Below are 19523 nucleotides of genomic sequence, written 5' to 3'. Positions count from 1 at the left end.
CCTAAATGTATTTGTTAATAACAGTGTAATAAGGTGCTGAATAAATATAACTCGGAGTTAATAACAGTGTAATAACATTCTTTATAAATAATAACTTAAAGTTAAGTGTAATAATATACTATATATAATAAATCTGTTAATAACAGTGTAATAAGGCCATGTGTTTCAGGCTTGAGTTGAGCCCAGTTTAGTGAGTGCTGTCTCTGGTTTATTCATTTCCTCCTGAGTCAGCAGTCACTGTGGATTGCTCTGGGTTTCTCGGCTGAGTGTGCACCGCCTCCAGCTCTCAATGCCAACAGCGCTTCAGCTGCCTGCCAGTCAACCCCCACCAAGCCACCCACTACCCCCCACCCCCACCCCCACCCCAGACACAGGGACCTTAGAGTCCAGACTCCACGGGGGCAGCAATCCACATGTATATGTGTGTGTAAATAGAGAGAGAGAGAGAGAGAGAGAGAGAGAGAGAGAGAGAGAGGAGAGAGAGAGAGAGAGAGAGAGAGAGATAGATAGATAGATAGATAGATAGATAGATAGATAGATAGATAGATAGATAGATGGTGAGAGAGAAAGATGCAGAGCTGGTGAAATAATGAGACCCTGTGCGACCACTAAAAAAAAACTTAATAAACACATACATGAAACAAACGTCTGTATTTTAACCCAGTATTGAGACTCGGTTCCATGTGTTCATCCAGAGGGGCTGAAGTACATTAGGATGAAAGGGAATGAGAAGCAGTGTTGCTTTACGTGTGTGAGGGTGTGATCCTGGGGAACCTGTACCTTGATGGCATTGGTGGAGATCTGGATCTCGTGGAGTTTGCGCATGGTCCCGTCTCGGTCGATGAAGTAGGACGACGCGAGCTGGTGCAGAGCCTCGACCCCCTGAGAGGAGTTCACCATCTTCCGGTCCAGTTTATTCTTCGCCATGTACATGGTCAGAGCCTCCTCACCTGCACACACACACACACACACACACACACACACACATACGCAGCATGAAATCAATTCAGTTCAGTACCATTGTCTTCAATTCAGTTCAGTTTAATTAAATTCAGTTAATTCAGTTCTGTTAAACAGTTCAGTTTATTAAGTTAAATTATGTTTGAATCCAGTTCAGAATTCAGTTCAGTTGAAATCAATTTAATTCAGTTATTATTATGATTATTTCAAATCAGTTCACTTAAAAAAATTACACTTTAGTTCAACTGAACTACGTTTAGACAAAATTTGTCAATTCAGTTCACCTCCTGTTGCTATAGAAATGTGTGTGAACAGTGTGATTCGTGAGGAATGATGACTGGTTTGTGGGTCTACACAGGGGTCTGATTAATCCTTTTTGTAAAACCAAGTTTTTAAACCATGGGAATGTGCTGTCCCCAAGAGGGACACCCCCCCCCCCCATTAAGAGCCTCTGTAATTATTACTAATACAGTGGCAAATGTGTCAATTAGACAATCTCATTATTATTCATCATTAAAGTTGATGTCCACGGTTTTAATAAAATAATATTTCTATACAATTCTGTGAACGTTTCCTCACCATTTGTCTGCTCTCCAGTCAGAAACCGGTTTAATGTCTGTGATTAGCTTAAAAAAAAAAAAAACAAAGAACTGACTATAAACTCAGGAGAGCATTAACTGCATGAAAGTAAACACAGAGCGAATGTGCTACAAAACTAAACAAATAAGATTATTTGGTGATTTAAACAGTGAATAAAAACTTACTGACAATTTACACTTCAGCCGCGTACAAACAAGTCGTTATTCTCCTCAAACACACTGTTCCACCTTAAAGATGCAGAGTTTCTGAATGTAAACAAACCAGAGAATGATTCATTGACATTGCCTTTAATTGTAGAATAACTACGTCATGTTCCAGTCTAACACCACACCAACATCAAAGGAGTGGAAGGCATCTGCTCTGTAGGAGGCAAAGTCTCCTGTGTCTTTGTATAGTCAGTGTGTGTTAAGTCATGTGGGAGAACTGGGTGGGATCCAGCTATTAAAAAAAAAAAAAAAACGATAAAAAATGGTGGATCACTCTGAACGCTGCGGGCTACAGCCACAAACCAAATGTCGCGACATATTTCAGGTCAAAACCATTGCTTTTTTTTCTTCCCTGCCACTCTGGGTGACATTTTTCATGTGTGTGTGTGTGTGTGTGTGTGTGTGTGTGTGTGTGTGTGTGTGTGTGTGTGTGTGTGTGTGTGTTTGTGTGTGAGAGTGTGTGTGAGTGTGTGCACATGTGGAAGCTTTTCCTCTCAGTTCTGGCAGTGTGTACAGACAGAATTGGTGCTGGTGTCTGACACGCAGTGTGTCAAGCTCTCTGTCACTGACCTGCTACACACATACACACACACACACACACACACACACACACACACATGTATAGGACTGGGACATGGAAGCTGCTGTCAGGTCGAATAATGACCAGGTCTTTGACTCTTTTAGCCCTGCTCTGTGTGACAGTAAAGGACAAGGCACCACTGGAAATGAAAGCAGAGGGATTGCACAAACCCTCCCCCCTCTATCTCTCTCTCTCACACACACACACACACACACACACACACACACACACACACACACACACACACATATATATGTACACCCCTCTCTCTCTTGTGTGTATGTCTGAGAATGGGGTGGTCTGTGTGTGTCTAAGTGTGTGTGTGTGTATGTGTGTGTGTGTGTGTGTGTGTGCTTGTTTATAGGCCATGGCACAATATCTGGACATCACTCAGTAACATGTCACTGGGGCTCAGAGCCCCTGCTCTTTGATTGGTCGATTAGCCCGAGGCACTTTGAGCCGATTGGCCACTTCACTTGACTCCTGGTGTCCACAGGCAGCAGGAAAAGAGCAGTGCCATCTTACACACACACCCTTCACCTCAGTAACAAAAGAGTAAATCACTTTTAATTTTTGTGAAAAAAAAAAAAAAAAAAAAAAGCATCAGATGTTGTGAGGAGCACTGAAATATGAGAGATTCCTATCTTTGATCCTACCCACACATTAATAAAAACACACCCCCCCCACACACGTTCTACTGAGTGGACCAGTATAATGACCGTCTATTAAACTTAAACAGTTATCCTCCAGCTTTGATCCCTCTCCACATTCACTTCAGGGTGAAACATGACGCTGTCTGTGGTGAGATAAACTTCACAATCGTCCAAGCTTTGTTTCCAGCTCAAATTAACATAATGTGGTCACCTACTATCACCTACATTCATTCATTAATTCATTCATCACAGATCTAGGGTTCACCTTCGCCACAGCAGCAGCTTCTAGACTGGACTTTAAACATTGCTGTGAGGATTTGATGGCAGCTAAGTAAACATTGGATGTAAAAAATTAGCACAGTCTCAATTAACACCTCAACACATGCAGTAATTTAATGTAATATTATTATTATTATTAATATTATTAATATTATTATTATTATTATTTAAATAACTAACTGTTTTGGCCATAAATTTGTCCAAAACTTCCTCCTGTATTTCAATCTTTTTTTTTTTATGAAGCCTAGCAAGATACGTTCTAACAATGTAAACACAGCATCACTGCTGTTGATTACATTTATTTATTGCTGAAAAATGTAGTAAAATTAATTAATTAATTCATTCATTCATTCATTCATTCATTCATGTTCAGGGTGGCAGTAGGTGCAGAGCCAACATGAAATCACAAGGCACAAGGTGGGAACACACTCTGGAATTGTGCCAGTCCATCACAGCGTGACACACACTCACACACTCACACCTACGGACACTTTTGAGTCTCCAATCCACCTACCAACATGTGTTTTTGGATCATGGAAGGAAAACGGAGCACCCGAAGGAAACCCACGCAGACACAGGGAGAACACACCACATGCCTCACAGACAGTCACCTGGAGGAAACCCACGCAGACACAGGGAGAACACACCACACTCCTCACAGACAGTCACCCGGAGGAAACCCACGCAGACACAGAGAGAACACACCACACTCCTCACAGACAGTCACCCGGAGGAAACCCACGCAGACACAGAGAGAACACACCACACTCCTCACAGACAGTCACCCGGAGGAAACCCATGCAGACACAGAGAGAGCACACCACACTCCTCACAGACAGTCACACGGATGAAACCCACATAGACACAGGGAGAACACACCACACTCCTCACAGACAGTCACCCGGAGGAAACCCACGTAGACACAGGGAGAACATACCACACTCCTCACAGACAGTCACCCGGAGGAAACCCACATAGACACAGGGAGAACACACCACACTCCTCACAGACAGTCACCCGGAGCGAGACTCAAACCCACAACCTCCAGGACCCTGGAACTGTCACAGAGACACCACCTGCTGCACCATTAATCAATAATCAATAAATCAATAAACACCACTAATATAAATATAATTTCATTGTGGTGATATTGCATTGATTGTTTCACTTTATATTTTAATTACATTTTTTTTTTTTTTTTAAATCTGTCAACAGCCCTATCAGGAGCTGATTTTGGAGGGTTATATCTGGCAACCACAATGTAGAACAATGCTGTTGCACAATGCTGAAGGGGTTAAACCCAGCAAGGCGGCACTTAGCATTGTTCATGGGGGCGTTAGGCTCATGTGCAGCCGCTCTAAAGCAATCTGCAACCCGCAGCAGCTGCTCTGAACCACGAAGGCAGTCGATGTTTGTGTCGGTTCCAGTCTAATCCTTTAAATCTGACCTCAAGGTGAGCGGAGAGTGGGGGATATTTATTATATTTATAATGTGGCTTTCTCTTCAGTGTAATAATTCATTCCTCCCAGGGTAATTTGAACCAAAGTGGAGCTGCAGTCGGGAGTCTGATTGAACACGACCCTATGACTCATTTCAGAACCCCTCCTCTCCCTCACCCCATTACAGCCCACAGTCAGATATTACACTCCGGTCCAATTGGTTTCTCAGCATTACACCTGTTTGTGATTTATCAGGGAGTGGGGCATATTGCTTCTATTGATTTTCTGTTGAGTTTTATGGTCATATCGTGTAGGTGGTGGTGGGCGGAGGCAGTGGGTGGGGGCTTTTAAACGTCCTGAAACTCTATGATGGTGGATTACCAACAGAGTCTCGGTTTAATATCAGTGCTGTTTGCTGCTTGTTAAACTGAAAGAGCCAGAGACACAAGGCCATGATTACGGCTCATTAAAAATGCATTATCTGGTCATTAGGGGTCAGTGTCGAGGATTAGCATGAAATACAATCTACCCATGCATAGTTTACCTTCTGTGCGGTCATTACTCTTATGCAGTTTGACATGAATCATAATAGACACCACAGTAAACAGCAGAGACCACTTCAGTCCGGACTGCAGACCATAAAACCGTGGATTACATGTGGATTTGCTCTAGAACTAAAGCCCTGCTCAGACTAGAGATCAGAAGTCAGCATCTCATTCCAAAATAGATGTGTATAAGGTGAGAGCTGAATGATTAGCAATGCACATAACTCTTATTATAAACTAGTATTTTTAAACAGGTGATAAGCAGGAAAAAACACCACAAAAACGGTTATGGCCTATATTCCCTACTCCTGACTGATCACACTGCAGCCTGCTTCAGATTTACAAACCATTTTCAGACTGTATCAAGGTGAAAAAGTGAATATTTTACTAGAAAAAAAACTTACCATTCCTAGCATTTGTGGATTGAGGATGTATATTGTGAATATCTGGCAACCCAACATAACAACTATCAGCCTTTCAACCTTAATTTGACTAAACCAAGCCACAAACACCTAACTAAAATATCTTATCATAGCGACTGAGAGTGTTTGTAATGAAACAGCGCCACCTGTGAATGGAGGCTCCCTTCGTGAACACACATTTACTATGAATTATGATGAACTAAAGTCCTGAATGTACAAAAGACAATGTTTTAGTAGGGTACCACCTTTCAGTCAACTGTTTACACTTTGGACTGGTGTTATATTAAATATCATGTTTTTCATACTGAATATGTGAGTGTGTGAGTGAATATGTGAGTGTGTGTCGCCCTGTGAAGCAGTGGCACCACCTCCAGGGTCTGTTCCCACATTGTGCCCATTGATTCCGGGTAGGCTCTGGATCCACCACTGCCCTGAACCTGATAAGGGTTACAAACTGAAATGAATAAAGGAACATTTTCATTGTTAAACACAGCAGTACTGCTGTACAAAGCCCCACCTCTTTAAAGTCACCATGGCTAAAGCAGCAGGGATCATGTCTGATGATGCAAATTCACATATTAAAGTAACACTAGCTAAGATGTTTTATACTCCAGTTGCAGAGTGTAGTTCATTTTTACAGCAATGTCCTGAAATTAAAGAGAATGGGGAGGGAGTGTGTGTTGGTTTCCTACCCTTCTTTAAAAGTTACAAAGTGCTGTTTCTGAAGTGCTGAGTTCAGAGTAGCAAATGTAGAGGCTCTATTCTCCTTTTTGAAGCTGTAAGGTTAAAGTAAAAACACAACCTAATGTTGCTTTAAAGTTCAAAATCTGAAGTTAGACATCAGAACTCTGAGGGCAATATGAGTTTACTCACTCCTCGTCTTGTACACCATTGGTAAACAAGACTTCACAAACAGCTGGATTAAACACCCTCACAAAGATGGAGGAAAACTAGGCTAGTGTTCAGAGGAGTGAGACCCCTGCTGGTGTGGAGGGGAACTGGTATAGGATGATGTGACATTATTAAACTTTAGACTTTCTTATAAACTCCAGCTCTTCAAACCGTGAACCATTAAAACTCTGATCTAACACATTCTCCAAAGTCTTCCAGATGTTCAGGGTCATTCCATAAACTTTCCAATCGTATGATGCTCACATTCATTCATTATCTGTAACCCTTATCCAGTTCAGGGTCGTGGGGGGTCCAGAGCCTACCTGGAATCACTGGGCGCAAGTCCAATGGAGGGGGCCCTGGAGGGGGTGCCAGTCCTTCACAGGGCAACATAGACACTCACATTCACGGACACTTTTGAGTCACCAATCCACCTACCAACGTGTGTTTTAGCACCCGGAGGAAACCCGTGGACAACACACCAACTCCTCACAGACAGTCACCCGGAGTGGGAATCGAACCCACAACCTCCAGGCCCCTGGAGCTGTGTGACTGCGACACTAACCTGCTGCACCACCGTGCCGCCACGTATTGATGATGCTCACATATTATGAGTGAATCTCTTATTCTTTGCTTGTGCACATTAATGTGTTTATTTGGAGTCCACCAACCCGCACACTGTGAAACAAGACCCCCACAAATGAGTCTTCTGAGATCAGCCTAAATCAGTAAACACAGGATAAAACGAGTGCCCCACCCCCTCATCTGAGTCTGTCCAATCACAGCGCTGGACCTGTGTTTATGTGAGAGCACAAAGATGAGTTTAAACGCAACAAAACAGACACAACTAGCACGGAGAAATAAGAGCACTGAGTAAGAATGGAGAAGAAAGAGAACAGAACGAAAACAACTAAAAACCAGAGCTTCTGCTCCTCACTCCTCACTGCTGTGCGCTCGGGGTCGGGGTGAACAGCGAGCGGCTCATTATCATTTAAAGGAACAGGTGCTGAAAGCGTGCGTTCTGAACAGGGCTGTTTACACAGGGGGAGAACACTGCTGTGGGGTTTGGACCCAGAACTGTGTTCCACTGCAGAGAAGAGGGAGATTGTGTCTCCTTTAACAACCACATAATGCAGAGGATCTGGCAGATATTTAAAGACAAAAAAAATGTACACTAGACCAAACACTGTGCATTATTTCATAGAGAAAAACAGCTCCACACACAGCGTCCTTATAGGGGCCTGACCACTGTGGTCTGTTATGTAATTCCATAAATACTTATATAATGTACAGAGAAATGACAATGACTCCAGACTGCTCAAAAAAGAGGAATAAAAAGATAAAAAGACGAAGAGAAATGGCAAGAAGCCACAGAGAAATCCCCTTAGAGCAGATTCAGAGGAGCATTAATGGCTCCTCCTTCAATAACAGTGTGTGTGTGTGTTTAAAGCTTAGACAGCAGCAGCACACACAAACTGGAGCAAAGATCAGACCTTTCTGAATACAACTCATCTCTGGAGCCACTCTCTGGAGAATAGACTGGCAAAGAGAGCACCTCTCTCTCTCTCTCTCTCTCTCTCTCTCTCTCTCTCTCTTCTCTCTCTCTCTCTCTCTCTCTCTCTCTCTCTCTCTCTCTCTTTATATATGTCTCACGCTTTCTCTCTCTCTCATTTATTTACTATCTCTCTCTCTCTCTCTTATTTACTCTCTCTCACTCTCTCTCTTATTTACTCTATCTCTTTCTCTATCTCTCTCTCTCTCTCTTATTCACTCTTTCTCTCTATATATATATCTCTCTCTTTATCTCTCTCTCTCTCTGTCTCTCTCTCTCTTTATGTCTCTCTCTCTCTCTCTCTCTCTCTCTGTTTATGTCTCTCTCTCTCTCTCTCTCTCTCTCTACTGCTCTCTCTTTTTCTTTTTACCCTCTCTCTCTTTCTTTATTACAGTAAGTGTAATGGCTGCAGGCCATGGTTCTGTGAGCATCTTGGTTTTATCACAAATGCACACACACACACACACACACACACACACACACACACACAGTCTAATGTGCAACACAAGATTGAGATGGCTGACTTGTGCAGAGTGAGAGAGACAGAGAGAAAGTGAGGGAGAGGGAAAGAAAGAGAGAGAGAGGTAAAGCTATATATATATATATGTGTATTTAGAGAAAGACTGAGAGAGATTTTCTAGGACCACGAATATAGTGTTGAAATAAGAGGGAGAGAGAGTGTCATGGTTTTGAGTGCATGCTCGCTGGCTGTGTGTGTGTGTGTGTGTGTGTGTGTGTGTTATAGAGAGAGAGAGATGACCTAGATACCTCCACCACTCATAAATCATTATCCACGCGTTTTCCATATGCCTGCGTCTGGTGTCGGTGACTGAACAGGATCCATCCTCCTGCTGTAGATTCAGATTTCTGTTGTGTGCTTAAACCTATGCATCATATTTCACATCTTTATTATATTTCTCAAAGCCATAATTAGCGCCTGGGCTTTAACCGCGGATTGGAGGGGTGTGTGGGGTGGGTGTACGCCCTGAGTCTCTCTTGCTATCACAGTCCTCAGCTCTGGATCTGTGTGAAACTCTATCCCACAGCAGTAACAGCCACCAGCAGCGTGCAGTCGAGAGTTAAACACTGCACACACTCGAGTGGATTTAAACATTCGCTGTGATTCATTAGAATTTATTCATTAACTTGTGTCTTGCCTAGCACAGTGTGTGTTTAAATGCTTTAAATTATAATGTTTGGATGTTTTGTGTTGTTTAGGGTTGTATCTATATTAATTATATATAATCTGCTTGTATTTTATATTCTCTTCATTGTTTAGACACTGCTATATATATATATGTTTATAAACTACTCTTTATCTATTGACTGCTCTATCCATACACTACTCTCTGTTTATAAACTACTCTTTATCTATTGACTGCTCTATCCATACACTACTCTCTTTTTATAAACTACTCTTTTTCTATTGACTGCTCTATCCATACACTACTCTCTGTTTATAAACTACTCTTTATCTATTGACTGCTCTATCCATACACTACTCTCTGTTTATAAACTACTCTTTATCTATTGACTGCTCTATCCATACACTACTCTCTGTTTATAAACTACTCTTTTTCTATTGACTGCTCTATCCATACACTACTCTCTGTTTATAAACTACTCTTTATCTATTGACTGCTCTATCCATACACTACTCTCTGTTTATAAACTACTCTTTATCTATTGATTGTTCTATTCATACACTTTTCTGTTTATAAACTACTCTCTCTTTATAAACTATTATTTATCTATTGACTGCTCTATCCATACACTACTCTGTTTATAAACCACTCTTTATCTATTGACTGATCTATCCATACACTACTGTCCATTTAAACTACTCTTTATTCATTGACCCTTTGTTTATCCATCCATCCATCTATCTATCTATTTATTTATCTATATGTCTGTCTGTTTATCATGGGGCTAGGACCCAGAATTATGTAGATCTGCAATTGGAATGGTTTTAAATAAAATAAACCACTGAGGTTTTCTATCTTAGTCTTGCACCTTATAAATAAACTTAAAAAAAAAAAAAAAAAAAAACAGAAGCAGAACAAGATATTTTTAAGCATTATATTAAAATACACATTTTTTTTAATGTACTTGTTTATTTATTTATTATTTATTATTATTATTATTATTTTTTTTAATTTATTTTTTTTTTGCAATGATTAACACACGCCCTGTTAACACACAGTAACCCTCAACTCTTTTTGGGTTACACTTGACAGCTGCTCGGAGCCACTGACACAAAGGAGCTCAAAGAGAAAAAAGGAGTGACCCACCTCCCAGAGTGGCTGAGATGAGGATGTGGGTGCCATATTTCTTGATGATGGTGTCGATGAACTGCTGGGTGGAGGGACGGCGCCCCAGTAGCCTCATGCTCCTCTGGAACTCGGGCATCAGAGGAACGGGGTTCCGGATCAGATCCCGCCTCTCGATGGCCGTATTCCTCACCTTCCAACGTGCAAACTCCCTGCAGAACAGAACAAATCAACCATGAAAACTTTCAGACCTGAAATGTTATGAAGAGGTGTTGTTGTCATGGTAAATTATGTCACATTAAATGGGTCCCGAGTGGTGCAGGGGTCAGAGAGTTGGCTTTTACTTTATTTCATGAGTCTGATCACTGGGGATGCCTCAGCCACCCAAGACCTTGCGTCCTTGGAGATATTCACTGAATATTAATAAGCAACCACCTACAATATCAAGAAATGGTGTAGCAGTGTCTCATCCTCCACCTGAGATGACCCTTCAATAGCAAACAGCACCGAGAAAAACATTAGCAACCACCTGGAAAACTGTAGCAACAACTCATTCATATTTCAGAACTCAGATTAACTTCAGTTCAGAACTCTGTGAAAGTTAGTGCTACATGACAAAAAGTATCAAATAACATGACCAAACATTTATAAAACACATGATTTAGCCTCTTCTTTATCCTCGACTGCACAGTGTTTCCCTCAGGCAACAACAAGGTTTCCTAAGCCCCATGTCCAATACATGTTACTTTAAAGCCGAGTTATTGAACCATTTTCCTCCTGTGGCCCACTCCCTCACTGCCAGTTTTGTGAGATTTTCCCCTCTCCCCCACCACCACCCAACATTAAGAAATGTCAGTGTGGCAGCATATGTATTAAAAATAAAGAAAAACAAAGAGAAACTAAGCAAGCCTAGTTTAGCCGGACTGCCATTAGTCATACAGCATTTGTCACAGAGGTGTTTCTGGCATTTCAAAAACAGGAAACAGCCAAAAATACATCCCCTTGTCATTGGAAGGTCTGGAGAAGCTTTGGTGCTTCATATTAATGTATTTGTTTCCATGTGGTTTTTATTATGTGATTGTGTTTTACAAAAAAATATGGAGGGCAGGACTAATAAATGCAGAAACGAAAAGAGGAGCACAAAGGTCACTGTTTTTCTTGTTCATTTTATTTAAAAAAAATAACACTAGCTGATCTTCCACCAAAAAAAAAACAAAAATCACAAATATTTTGTTGACTTTAAGAATTACAATTACTTACTTATTCAGTGTAATTCGTAAAAGCACATGAAGTTTGTGCAGCTCTATGAAATTTTATAAACACACTAATGCCACAGAATGTCTCCCCACCACAAAGACACACACTCATGTGGAATAATACAAATTCAGCAGTCCTCCTCTCTCTGTGAGATATAATACTCTGTAAATGTTGTCGAGTTCAGAGTCGTCCTGCTGAGCTTGTGAGCCTCGGCTCTGGCCAAACACAGCCCCAGAAACACACACAAACGAAGCTTGTCCCTGCCCTATTTCCTATTGTTCAGCGATGGTTCACGTTGAAGAACCTGCTGTTCTTAGGTTCCAGCTGGGAGCAACTTTTTTTCTGATTCGTGAACTAGTTTATTTCAGTGAAACATCCCAAACCATTCCAAATTTAATTCACAAATTGGAATGTGAAATATGGCTAAACTAACAACCCGGAAACCCACGCAGACACAGGGAGAACACACCTCACTCCTCACAGACAGTCACCCGGAGGAAACCCACACAGACACAGGGAGAACACACCACACTCATCACAGACAGTCACCTGGAGGAAACCCACACAGACACATGGAGAACACACCACAATACTCACAGACAGTCACCCGGAGGAAACCCACACAGACACAGGGAGAACACACCACACTCATCACAGACAGTCACCTGGAGGAAACCCACACAGACACAGGGAGAACACACCACACTCCTCACAGACAGTCACCCGGAGGAAACCCACGCAGACACAGGGAGAACACACCACACTCCTCACAGACAGTCACCCGGAGGAAACCCACGCAGACACAGGGATAACACACCACACTCATCACAGACAGTCACCCGGAGGAAACCCACGCAGACACAGGGAGAACACACCACACTCCTCACAGACAGTCACCCGGAGGAAACCAACAACCTCCATGACCCTGGAGCTATGACAGAGCGACCACCTGCTGCATCATCGTGCCTCCTGTCTCTTTATTACTAAAAATATAAATAAATAATGAACAATGAGAAAAAAGAAAAGAGTTTTGGTCAGCAGCATCGTGTGCATTGGACCAAGGAGTCAAAACAGCACCAAATTATTATTTTATTTAAGTTTTGTTGCTGCTTATAATACAACAACTCACAGTCTCAGTGCGGCCTGACTCCGTCTCTTCTGGGGCCTGAGGATACGAAGCTTCTCCAGTTCCTCAGACGACACGGTCCAGAAGTGAGTGCATTAGTAATGGAGCAAAAAGGCAACAAGAACTGACAGAGCAAAGAGATCATGGGCAGCAATCAGTCGTGCTCATCCTTGAGTGAAAAACACAAAAGAAAACCCACAGTGGAATCCCAACGGGGGCGTCCACAACGCTGCCCGATCAAAACCAATCACCAGCTTTGGGCGATCTCTGTCTGCGATTGTTGTGTTAACGAAGTCAGAGGCGATGAACGCACTTGATTTCTGCCAGACGCCAGATTTAAAACTCACTAATCTTCCAACTAGAGAGATTCACATCTCATTTGAATGTAAATGTGCAGAGAGAGTTATCTGAGTCCTGTAATGGACGACAATGCTGGGAATTCATACACAAATAATGCAGCGTAAATCCCCCACACTCTCAAACAGGCCTTTCATGAAGCATTAGAAACTGCACTGAAATGCACACTGATGAATATTTATGATTATATAATATGCATGTGTTATTATGAGTCTTGGTATTCATAGACAAGGCTACCCTCCACCTTCAACATTCATCACTGGGAGAGGGATTTATAACTGGGAAGTCTGAGTCTAGGTCAAATTGTCCAATTAGTACAGGACTTTTATTTTGTATTATTAAAGGAACACTAGGATGGATTTGATAGTTTAGCTGCTTGGTTCCCCATAATGTTGCAGAGTGTTTTTCATTTTTACAGCATTTTCCTAAAATCAAGCGGTGGTTTCCTACCCTCCTCCTAAAGTTACATAGTGCAGTTTATTCAGCGCTGAGCCCGGAGTAGCAACAAAAGACTTTCTGTTCTCTCAGCAACAGCTCAGTGGAGCATCACAAAGATTTGAAATATGTAAATTAAAGATTAAAAACTCTACCTATTGTTGCTTTAAATGATTACACAAGAAAATCAAAGTAGCACATGATGTTAAGAGCTTCCATGTTTTCTGCTCATGTGAGTACATCTCACACACCTGCTTTGTGGGGGGTATATATAATATATATAATTATACATAATTATTTATTAAACCTCATTTCCTGTGCTGACAGTTTGATCACATAATAAAAAATAAATAAATTAATTACAAAAAGATGCCAATAAAGATGCCTCCTTGAACCCTACCAAGGAAAACATTTCAACTGATGCTTATTATAGAAAAAAAAAGAAAAAAAAAGAAAACAAGTTCTGAAAGTGTGAAGAACCTTAAAGGTTCTCCATCAACTAATAATTTTTTCCCAGAACTCAGCGTCGAAGCCCAGGTCTGTTATTTTCCTGAGTGTAAAAGACCAGTGTTATCAAAGGCTCTAAGAGAGAGAGTGAAAGAGGCTTGAAGTGCTTCATTAAGCTTTGAATCAGCAGCACTGAGTCATCGCCATGGAGACGTCCAGCATCAGCACCGACCTCTCTCCGGCCCTCGGGAGATCCGTAAATCATTAGGACGATGGAAAGGGGCGAGCGAGGGACGCAGGTGATGGCTCTCGAGGGGTTTGTAATTTACCTGAGCTTCACCACAAAGGACAAGATCTCAGCTCCAGCGACCACTTTTCCACCACAACTCCTGCCTCACACACACACATCTACTGCTCGTGTACTCCACATATTATTCAGGTTTAATCCACTTTTACTGCCCGTATAATCCTAATTTACTCCACAAATACTTCTGATAAAATCTGCATATTTTCCACGTATAATTTAGATACACTGAAGTTAAACTCTAAATCTACTCCACACACCTTAACCTCAGTGTGATATGCCCATTTCAATTCAATATGTCTGCATAAGTCAGAGACCAGTCCCAGATGTGTTTACCATTAAAACAGCCATTGAACATAGTCACAGTCCACCTGCACAAAAGGGATGGTCAAAGGACAACCAGGAATCACTGGGTTCAAGGCGACACACACACACACTCACACATTTACTCACACACTCACAACTACGGACACTTTTGAGACACCAATCCACCTAACAACGTGTGTTTTTGGAGCGTGGGAGGAAACTGGAGCACCAGGAGGAAACCCACACAGACACAGAGAGAGCACACCACACTCCTCACAGACAGTCACCCGGAGGAAACCCACACAGACACAGGGAGAATACACCACACTCCTCACAGACAGTCCCCCGGAGAAAACCCATGCAGACACATGGTGAACACACCACACTCCTCACAGACAGTCACCCGGAGAAAACCCACGCAGACACAGAGATAACACACCACACTCCTCACAGACAGTCCCCCGGAGAAAACCCATGCAGACACAGAGAGAACACACCACACTCCTCACAGACAGTCACCCGGAGGAAACCCATGCAGACATAGGGAGAACACACCACACTCCTCACAGACAGTCACACGGAGGAAACCCACGCAGACACAGGGAAAACACACCACACTCCTCACAGACAGTCACCCGGAGGAAACCCACGCAGACACATGGTGAACACACCACACTCCTCACAGACAGTCACCCGGAGGAAACCCACGCAGACACATGGTGAACACACCACACTCCTCACAGACAGTCACCCGGAGAAAACCCACGCAGACACAGAGATAACACACCACACTCCTCACAGACAGTCACCCGGAGTGGGACTCGATCCCACATCCTCCAGGCCCCTGGAGCTGTGACAGAGACACTACCTACTGCACCACATTTTGTTCTTCTAGAATGTTATAAAATTATAAAATAATGCTAGTTCTTATTTCTATGATTAGTTAATGATAAATTTTGACTTAATTAATCATTTGGTAATTGTTATTACTATTTTAATATCGTCATAAATACTGTTTAATAAATGTACCCTAATTCTAAAGAGTTAATTGAAGTTTCATTGATGAATAAATGTTCTATGATTTCACCACATTCCTTCAAATATGAACAGCTTGTGCAGATTGGTCAGTTTCACTGGGTGATCCTTACAAAATACAAAATGCAGCTCCATTGTTTAGTAATATACAAAACATGCTGTCACTAATTGTTCACTGGAAAGCTCCTATTTGTGTATTCAGTGTTGGCTGCATGAGTCAATCACAGCTGAGTGATCCCCGACAGTCAAATTAATTACAAATGCTCTGTTTTTTTTTGTTTTGTTTTGTTTTGTTTTAATTTATTTATTTATTTATTTTTTTGTTTGTTTTTTTATTCTCCACCATTCAAACCCTCACAGTCGCAGTGCACTCGCCACCGCGCTTCACAGCGACGAAGCGCCAAACAAACAGCTCCGGCGTTTACAGACTGCAGCGTAGTTAGAAAACAAGCCCAGCATGGCTTCAAGCCTTTAAGAGCATTTAGCCTGAGCCCCACGTGCCTCTGCTTTTCTGAATTTGTGCTGTTAGTCCGGATTAATTTCCTCTTTCTTTCTTCAGTAATGAAGCCACTTGGTTTGGTGTGGATGCTGTCCATTGTCCCACACGGCGGGATCAGTCAGGGACCAGTCCAAACACGCTGCTGTCAAATATACAAACACATGGACAAACAGCCACGTGAGGATGAGGTATTTAAGGATTAACCTTGTGTTAAGGACACTCACTATGCCCCCATTCTGAAACCGATCAAAACTAATTCATTCATCTGCTGTAAGTGCTTTGCTTCATCCTGTTCAGGGCCACAATGGGTTAAAAGATGACATGGAATCATTGGGCGCTTACTCACTCAGTCACTCACACACTCACCCAGTCACTCACACTCACACCTGTGGACAGTTTCACACATTCACCAGTCACTCACACACTCACCCAGTCACTCACACTCACACCTGTGGACAGTTTCACACATTCACACAGTCACTCACACACTCACCCAGTCACTCACACTCACACCTGTGGACAGTTTCACACATTCACCAGTCACTCACACACCCACCCAGTCACTCACAAACTCACACCTGTGGACAGTTTCACACATTCACCCAGTCACGTACACACTCACCCAGTCACTCACAAACTCACACATGTGGACAGTTTCACACATTCACCAGTCACTCACACAGTCACCCAGTCACTCACACTCACACCTGTGGACAGTTTCACACATTCACCAGTCACTCACACAGTCACCCAGTCACTCACACTCACACCTGTGGACAGTTTCACACATTCACCAGTCACTCACACACTCACCCAGTCACTCACAAACTCACACCTGTGGACAGTTTCACACACTCACCCTGTCACTCACACACTCACATGTTGACAGTTTCACACACTCACCCAGTCACTCACACTTGTGACAGATTCACACATTCACCCAATTACTCACACACTCTCCCAATCACTCACACACTCACCCAGTTACTCACACTCACACCTGTGGACAGTTTCACACATTCACCCAGTCACTCACACACTCACCCAGTCACTCACACACTCACCCAGTCACTAACAAACTCACACCTGTGGACAGTTTCACACACTCACCCAGTTACTCACACACTCACCCAATCACTCACACACTCACACCTGTGGACAGTTTCACACACTTGCCCAGTTACACACATACTCACCCAATCACTCACACACTCAAACCTGTGGACAGTTTCACACACTTGCCCAGTTACACACACACTCACCCAATCACTCACACACTCACACCTGTGGACAGTTTCAAACACTTGCCCAGTTACACACACACTCTCCCAATGACTCACACACTCACCCAGTTACTCACACTCACACCTGTGGACAGTTTCACACATTCACCCAGTCACTCACACACTCACCCAGTCACTCACAAACTCACACCTGTGGACAGTTTCACACACTCACCCAGTTACTCACATACTCACCCAATCACTCACACACTCACACCTGTGGACAGTTTCACACACTTGCCCAGTTACACACACACTCACCCAATCACTCACACACTCAAACCTGTGGACAGTTTCACACACTTGCCCAGTTACACACACACTCACCCAATCACTCACACACTCACACCTGTGGACAGTTTCACACACTTGCCCAGTTACACATACACTCACCCAATCACTCACACACACACCTGTGAAAGGTTTCACACATTCGCCCAGTTACTCACACATTCACCCAATCACTCACACACTCACACCTGTGGACGGTTCCACACATTCACCCAATCACTCACACACTCACACCTGTGGACGGTTCCACACATTCACCCAGTCACTCACACACTCACCCAATCACTCACACATGCACACCTGTGGACGGTTCCATACATTCACCCAGCCACTCACACACTCACCCAATCAGTTACACACTCACACCCAGTCACTCACACACTCACACCTGTGGACGGTTCCACACACTCACCCAATCACTCACACACTCAAACCTGTGGACAGTTTCACACACTTGCCCAGTTACACACACACACTCACCCAATCACTCACACACTCACACCTGTGGACAGTTTCACACACTTGCCCAGTTACACACACACTCACCCAATCACTCACACACACCTGTGGAAGGTTTCACACATTCACCCAGTTACTCACACATTCACCCAATCACTCACACACTCACACCTGTGGACGGTTCCACACATTCACCCAATCACTCACACACTCACACCTGTGGACGGTTCCACACATTCACCCAATCACTCACACACTCACACCTGTGGACGGTTCCACACATTCACCCAGTCACTCACACACTCACACCTGTGGACAGTTCCATATACTCACCCATTCACTTACACACTCACCCAGTCACTCACACACTCCCATGTTGACAGTTTCACACACTCACCCAGTCACTCACACTTGTGACAGTTTCACACATTCACCCAATTACTCACACACTCTCCCAATCACTCACACACTCACCCAGTTACTCACACTCACACCTGTGGACAGTTTCACACATTCACCCAGTCACTCACACACTCACCCAGTCACTCACAAACTCACACCTGTGGACAGTTTCACACACTCACCCAATCACTCACACACTCACCCAGTTACTCACACTCACACCTGTCGACAGTTTCACACATTCACCCAGTCACTCACACACTCACCCAGTCACTCACAAACTCACACCTGTGGACAGTTTCACACATTCACCCAGTTACTCACACATTCACCCAGTCACTCACACACTCACACCTGTGGACGGTTCCACACACTCACCCAATCACTCACACACTCACACCTGTGGACAGTTTCACACACTTGCCCAGTTACACACACACTCACCCAATCACTCACACACTCAAACCTGTGGACAGTTTCACACACTTGCCCAGTTACACACACACTCACCCAATCACTCACACACTCACACCTGTGGACAGTTTCAAACACTTGCCCAGTTACACACACACTCACCCAATCACTCACACACACCTGTGAAAGGTTTCACACATTCGCCCAGTTACTCACACATTCACCCAATCACTCACACACTCACACCTGTGGACGGTTCCACACATTCACCCAATCACTCACACACTCACACCTGTGGACGGTTCCACACATTCACCCAGTCACTCACACACTCACCCAATCACTCACACACTCACACCTGTGGACGGTTCCACACATTCACCCAGCCACTCACACACTCACCCAATCACTTACACACTCACACCCGTGGACGGTTCCACACATTCACCCAGTCACTCACACACTTACACCTGTGGACAGTTTCACACACTTGCCCAGTTACACACACACA

The 19523-nt window shown here is 43.3% G+C and overlaps 1 protein-coding gene across 2 annotated transcripts in view; it reads right to left on the bottom strand.

The window, feature by feature from the left end:
- brinp1 (bone morphogenetic protein/retinoic acid inducible neural-specific 1) overlaps positions 1–19523 on the bottom strand; it is a 182929-nt gene that overhangs the window by 67561 nt on the left and 95845 nt on the right. For both annotated transcript variants that reach the window (XM_066659000.1, XM_066659002.1), the window contains exons 3-4: positions 10419–10609; positions 781–950 (exon numbers count right to left, since the gene is read on the bottom strand). In XM_066659000.1, the coding sequence (XP_066515097.1) occupies positions 781–950; positions 10419–10609 (361 nt within the window). The remainder of the gene's footprint in view (positions 1–780; positions 951–10418; positions 10610–19523) is intronic.

The sequence above is a fragment of the Hoplias malabaricus genome, chromosome 2 (genome assembly GCF_029633855.1).
Source record: "Hoplias malabaricus isolate fHopMal1 chromosome 2, fHopMal1.hap1, whole genome shotgun sequence".
In the NCBI taxonomy this organism is placed as follows: domain Eukaryota; kingdom Metazoa; phylum Chordata; class Actinopteri; order Characiformes; family Erythrinidae; genus Hoplias; species Hoplias malabaricus.
This window is presented reverse-complemented; position numbering and strand designations above follow the sequence as displayed.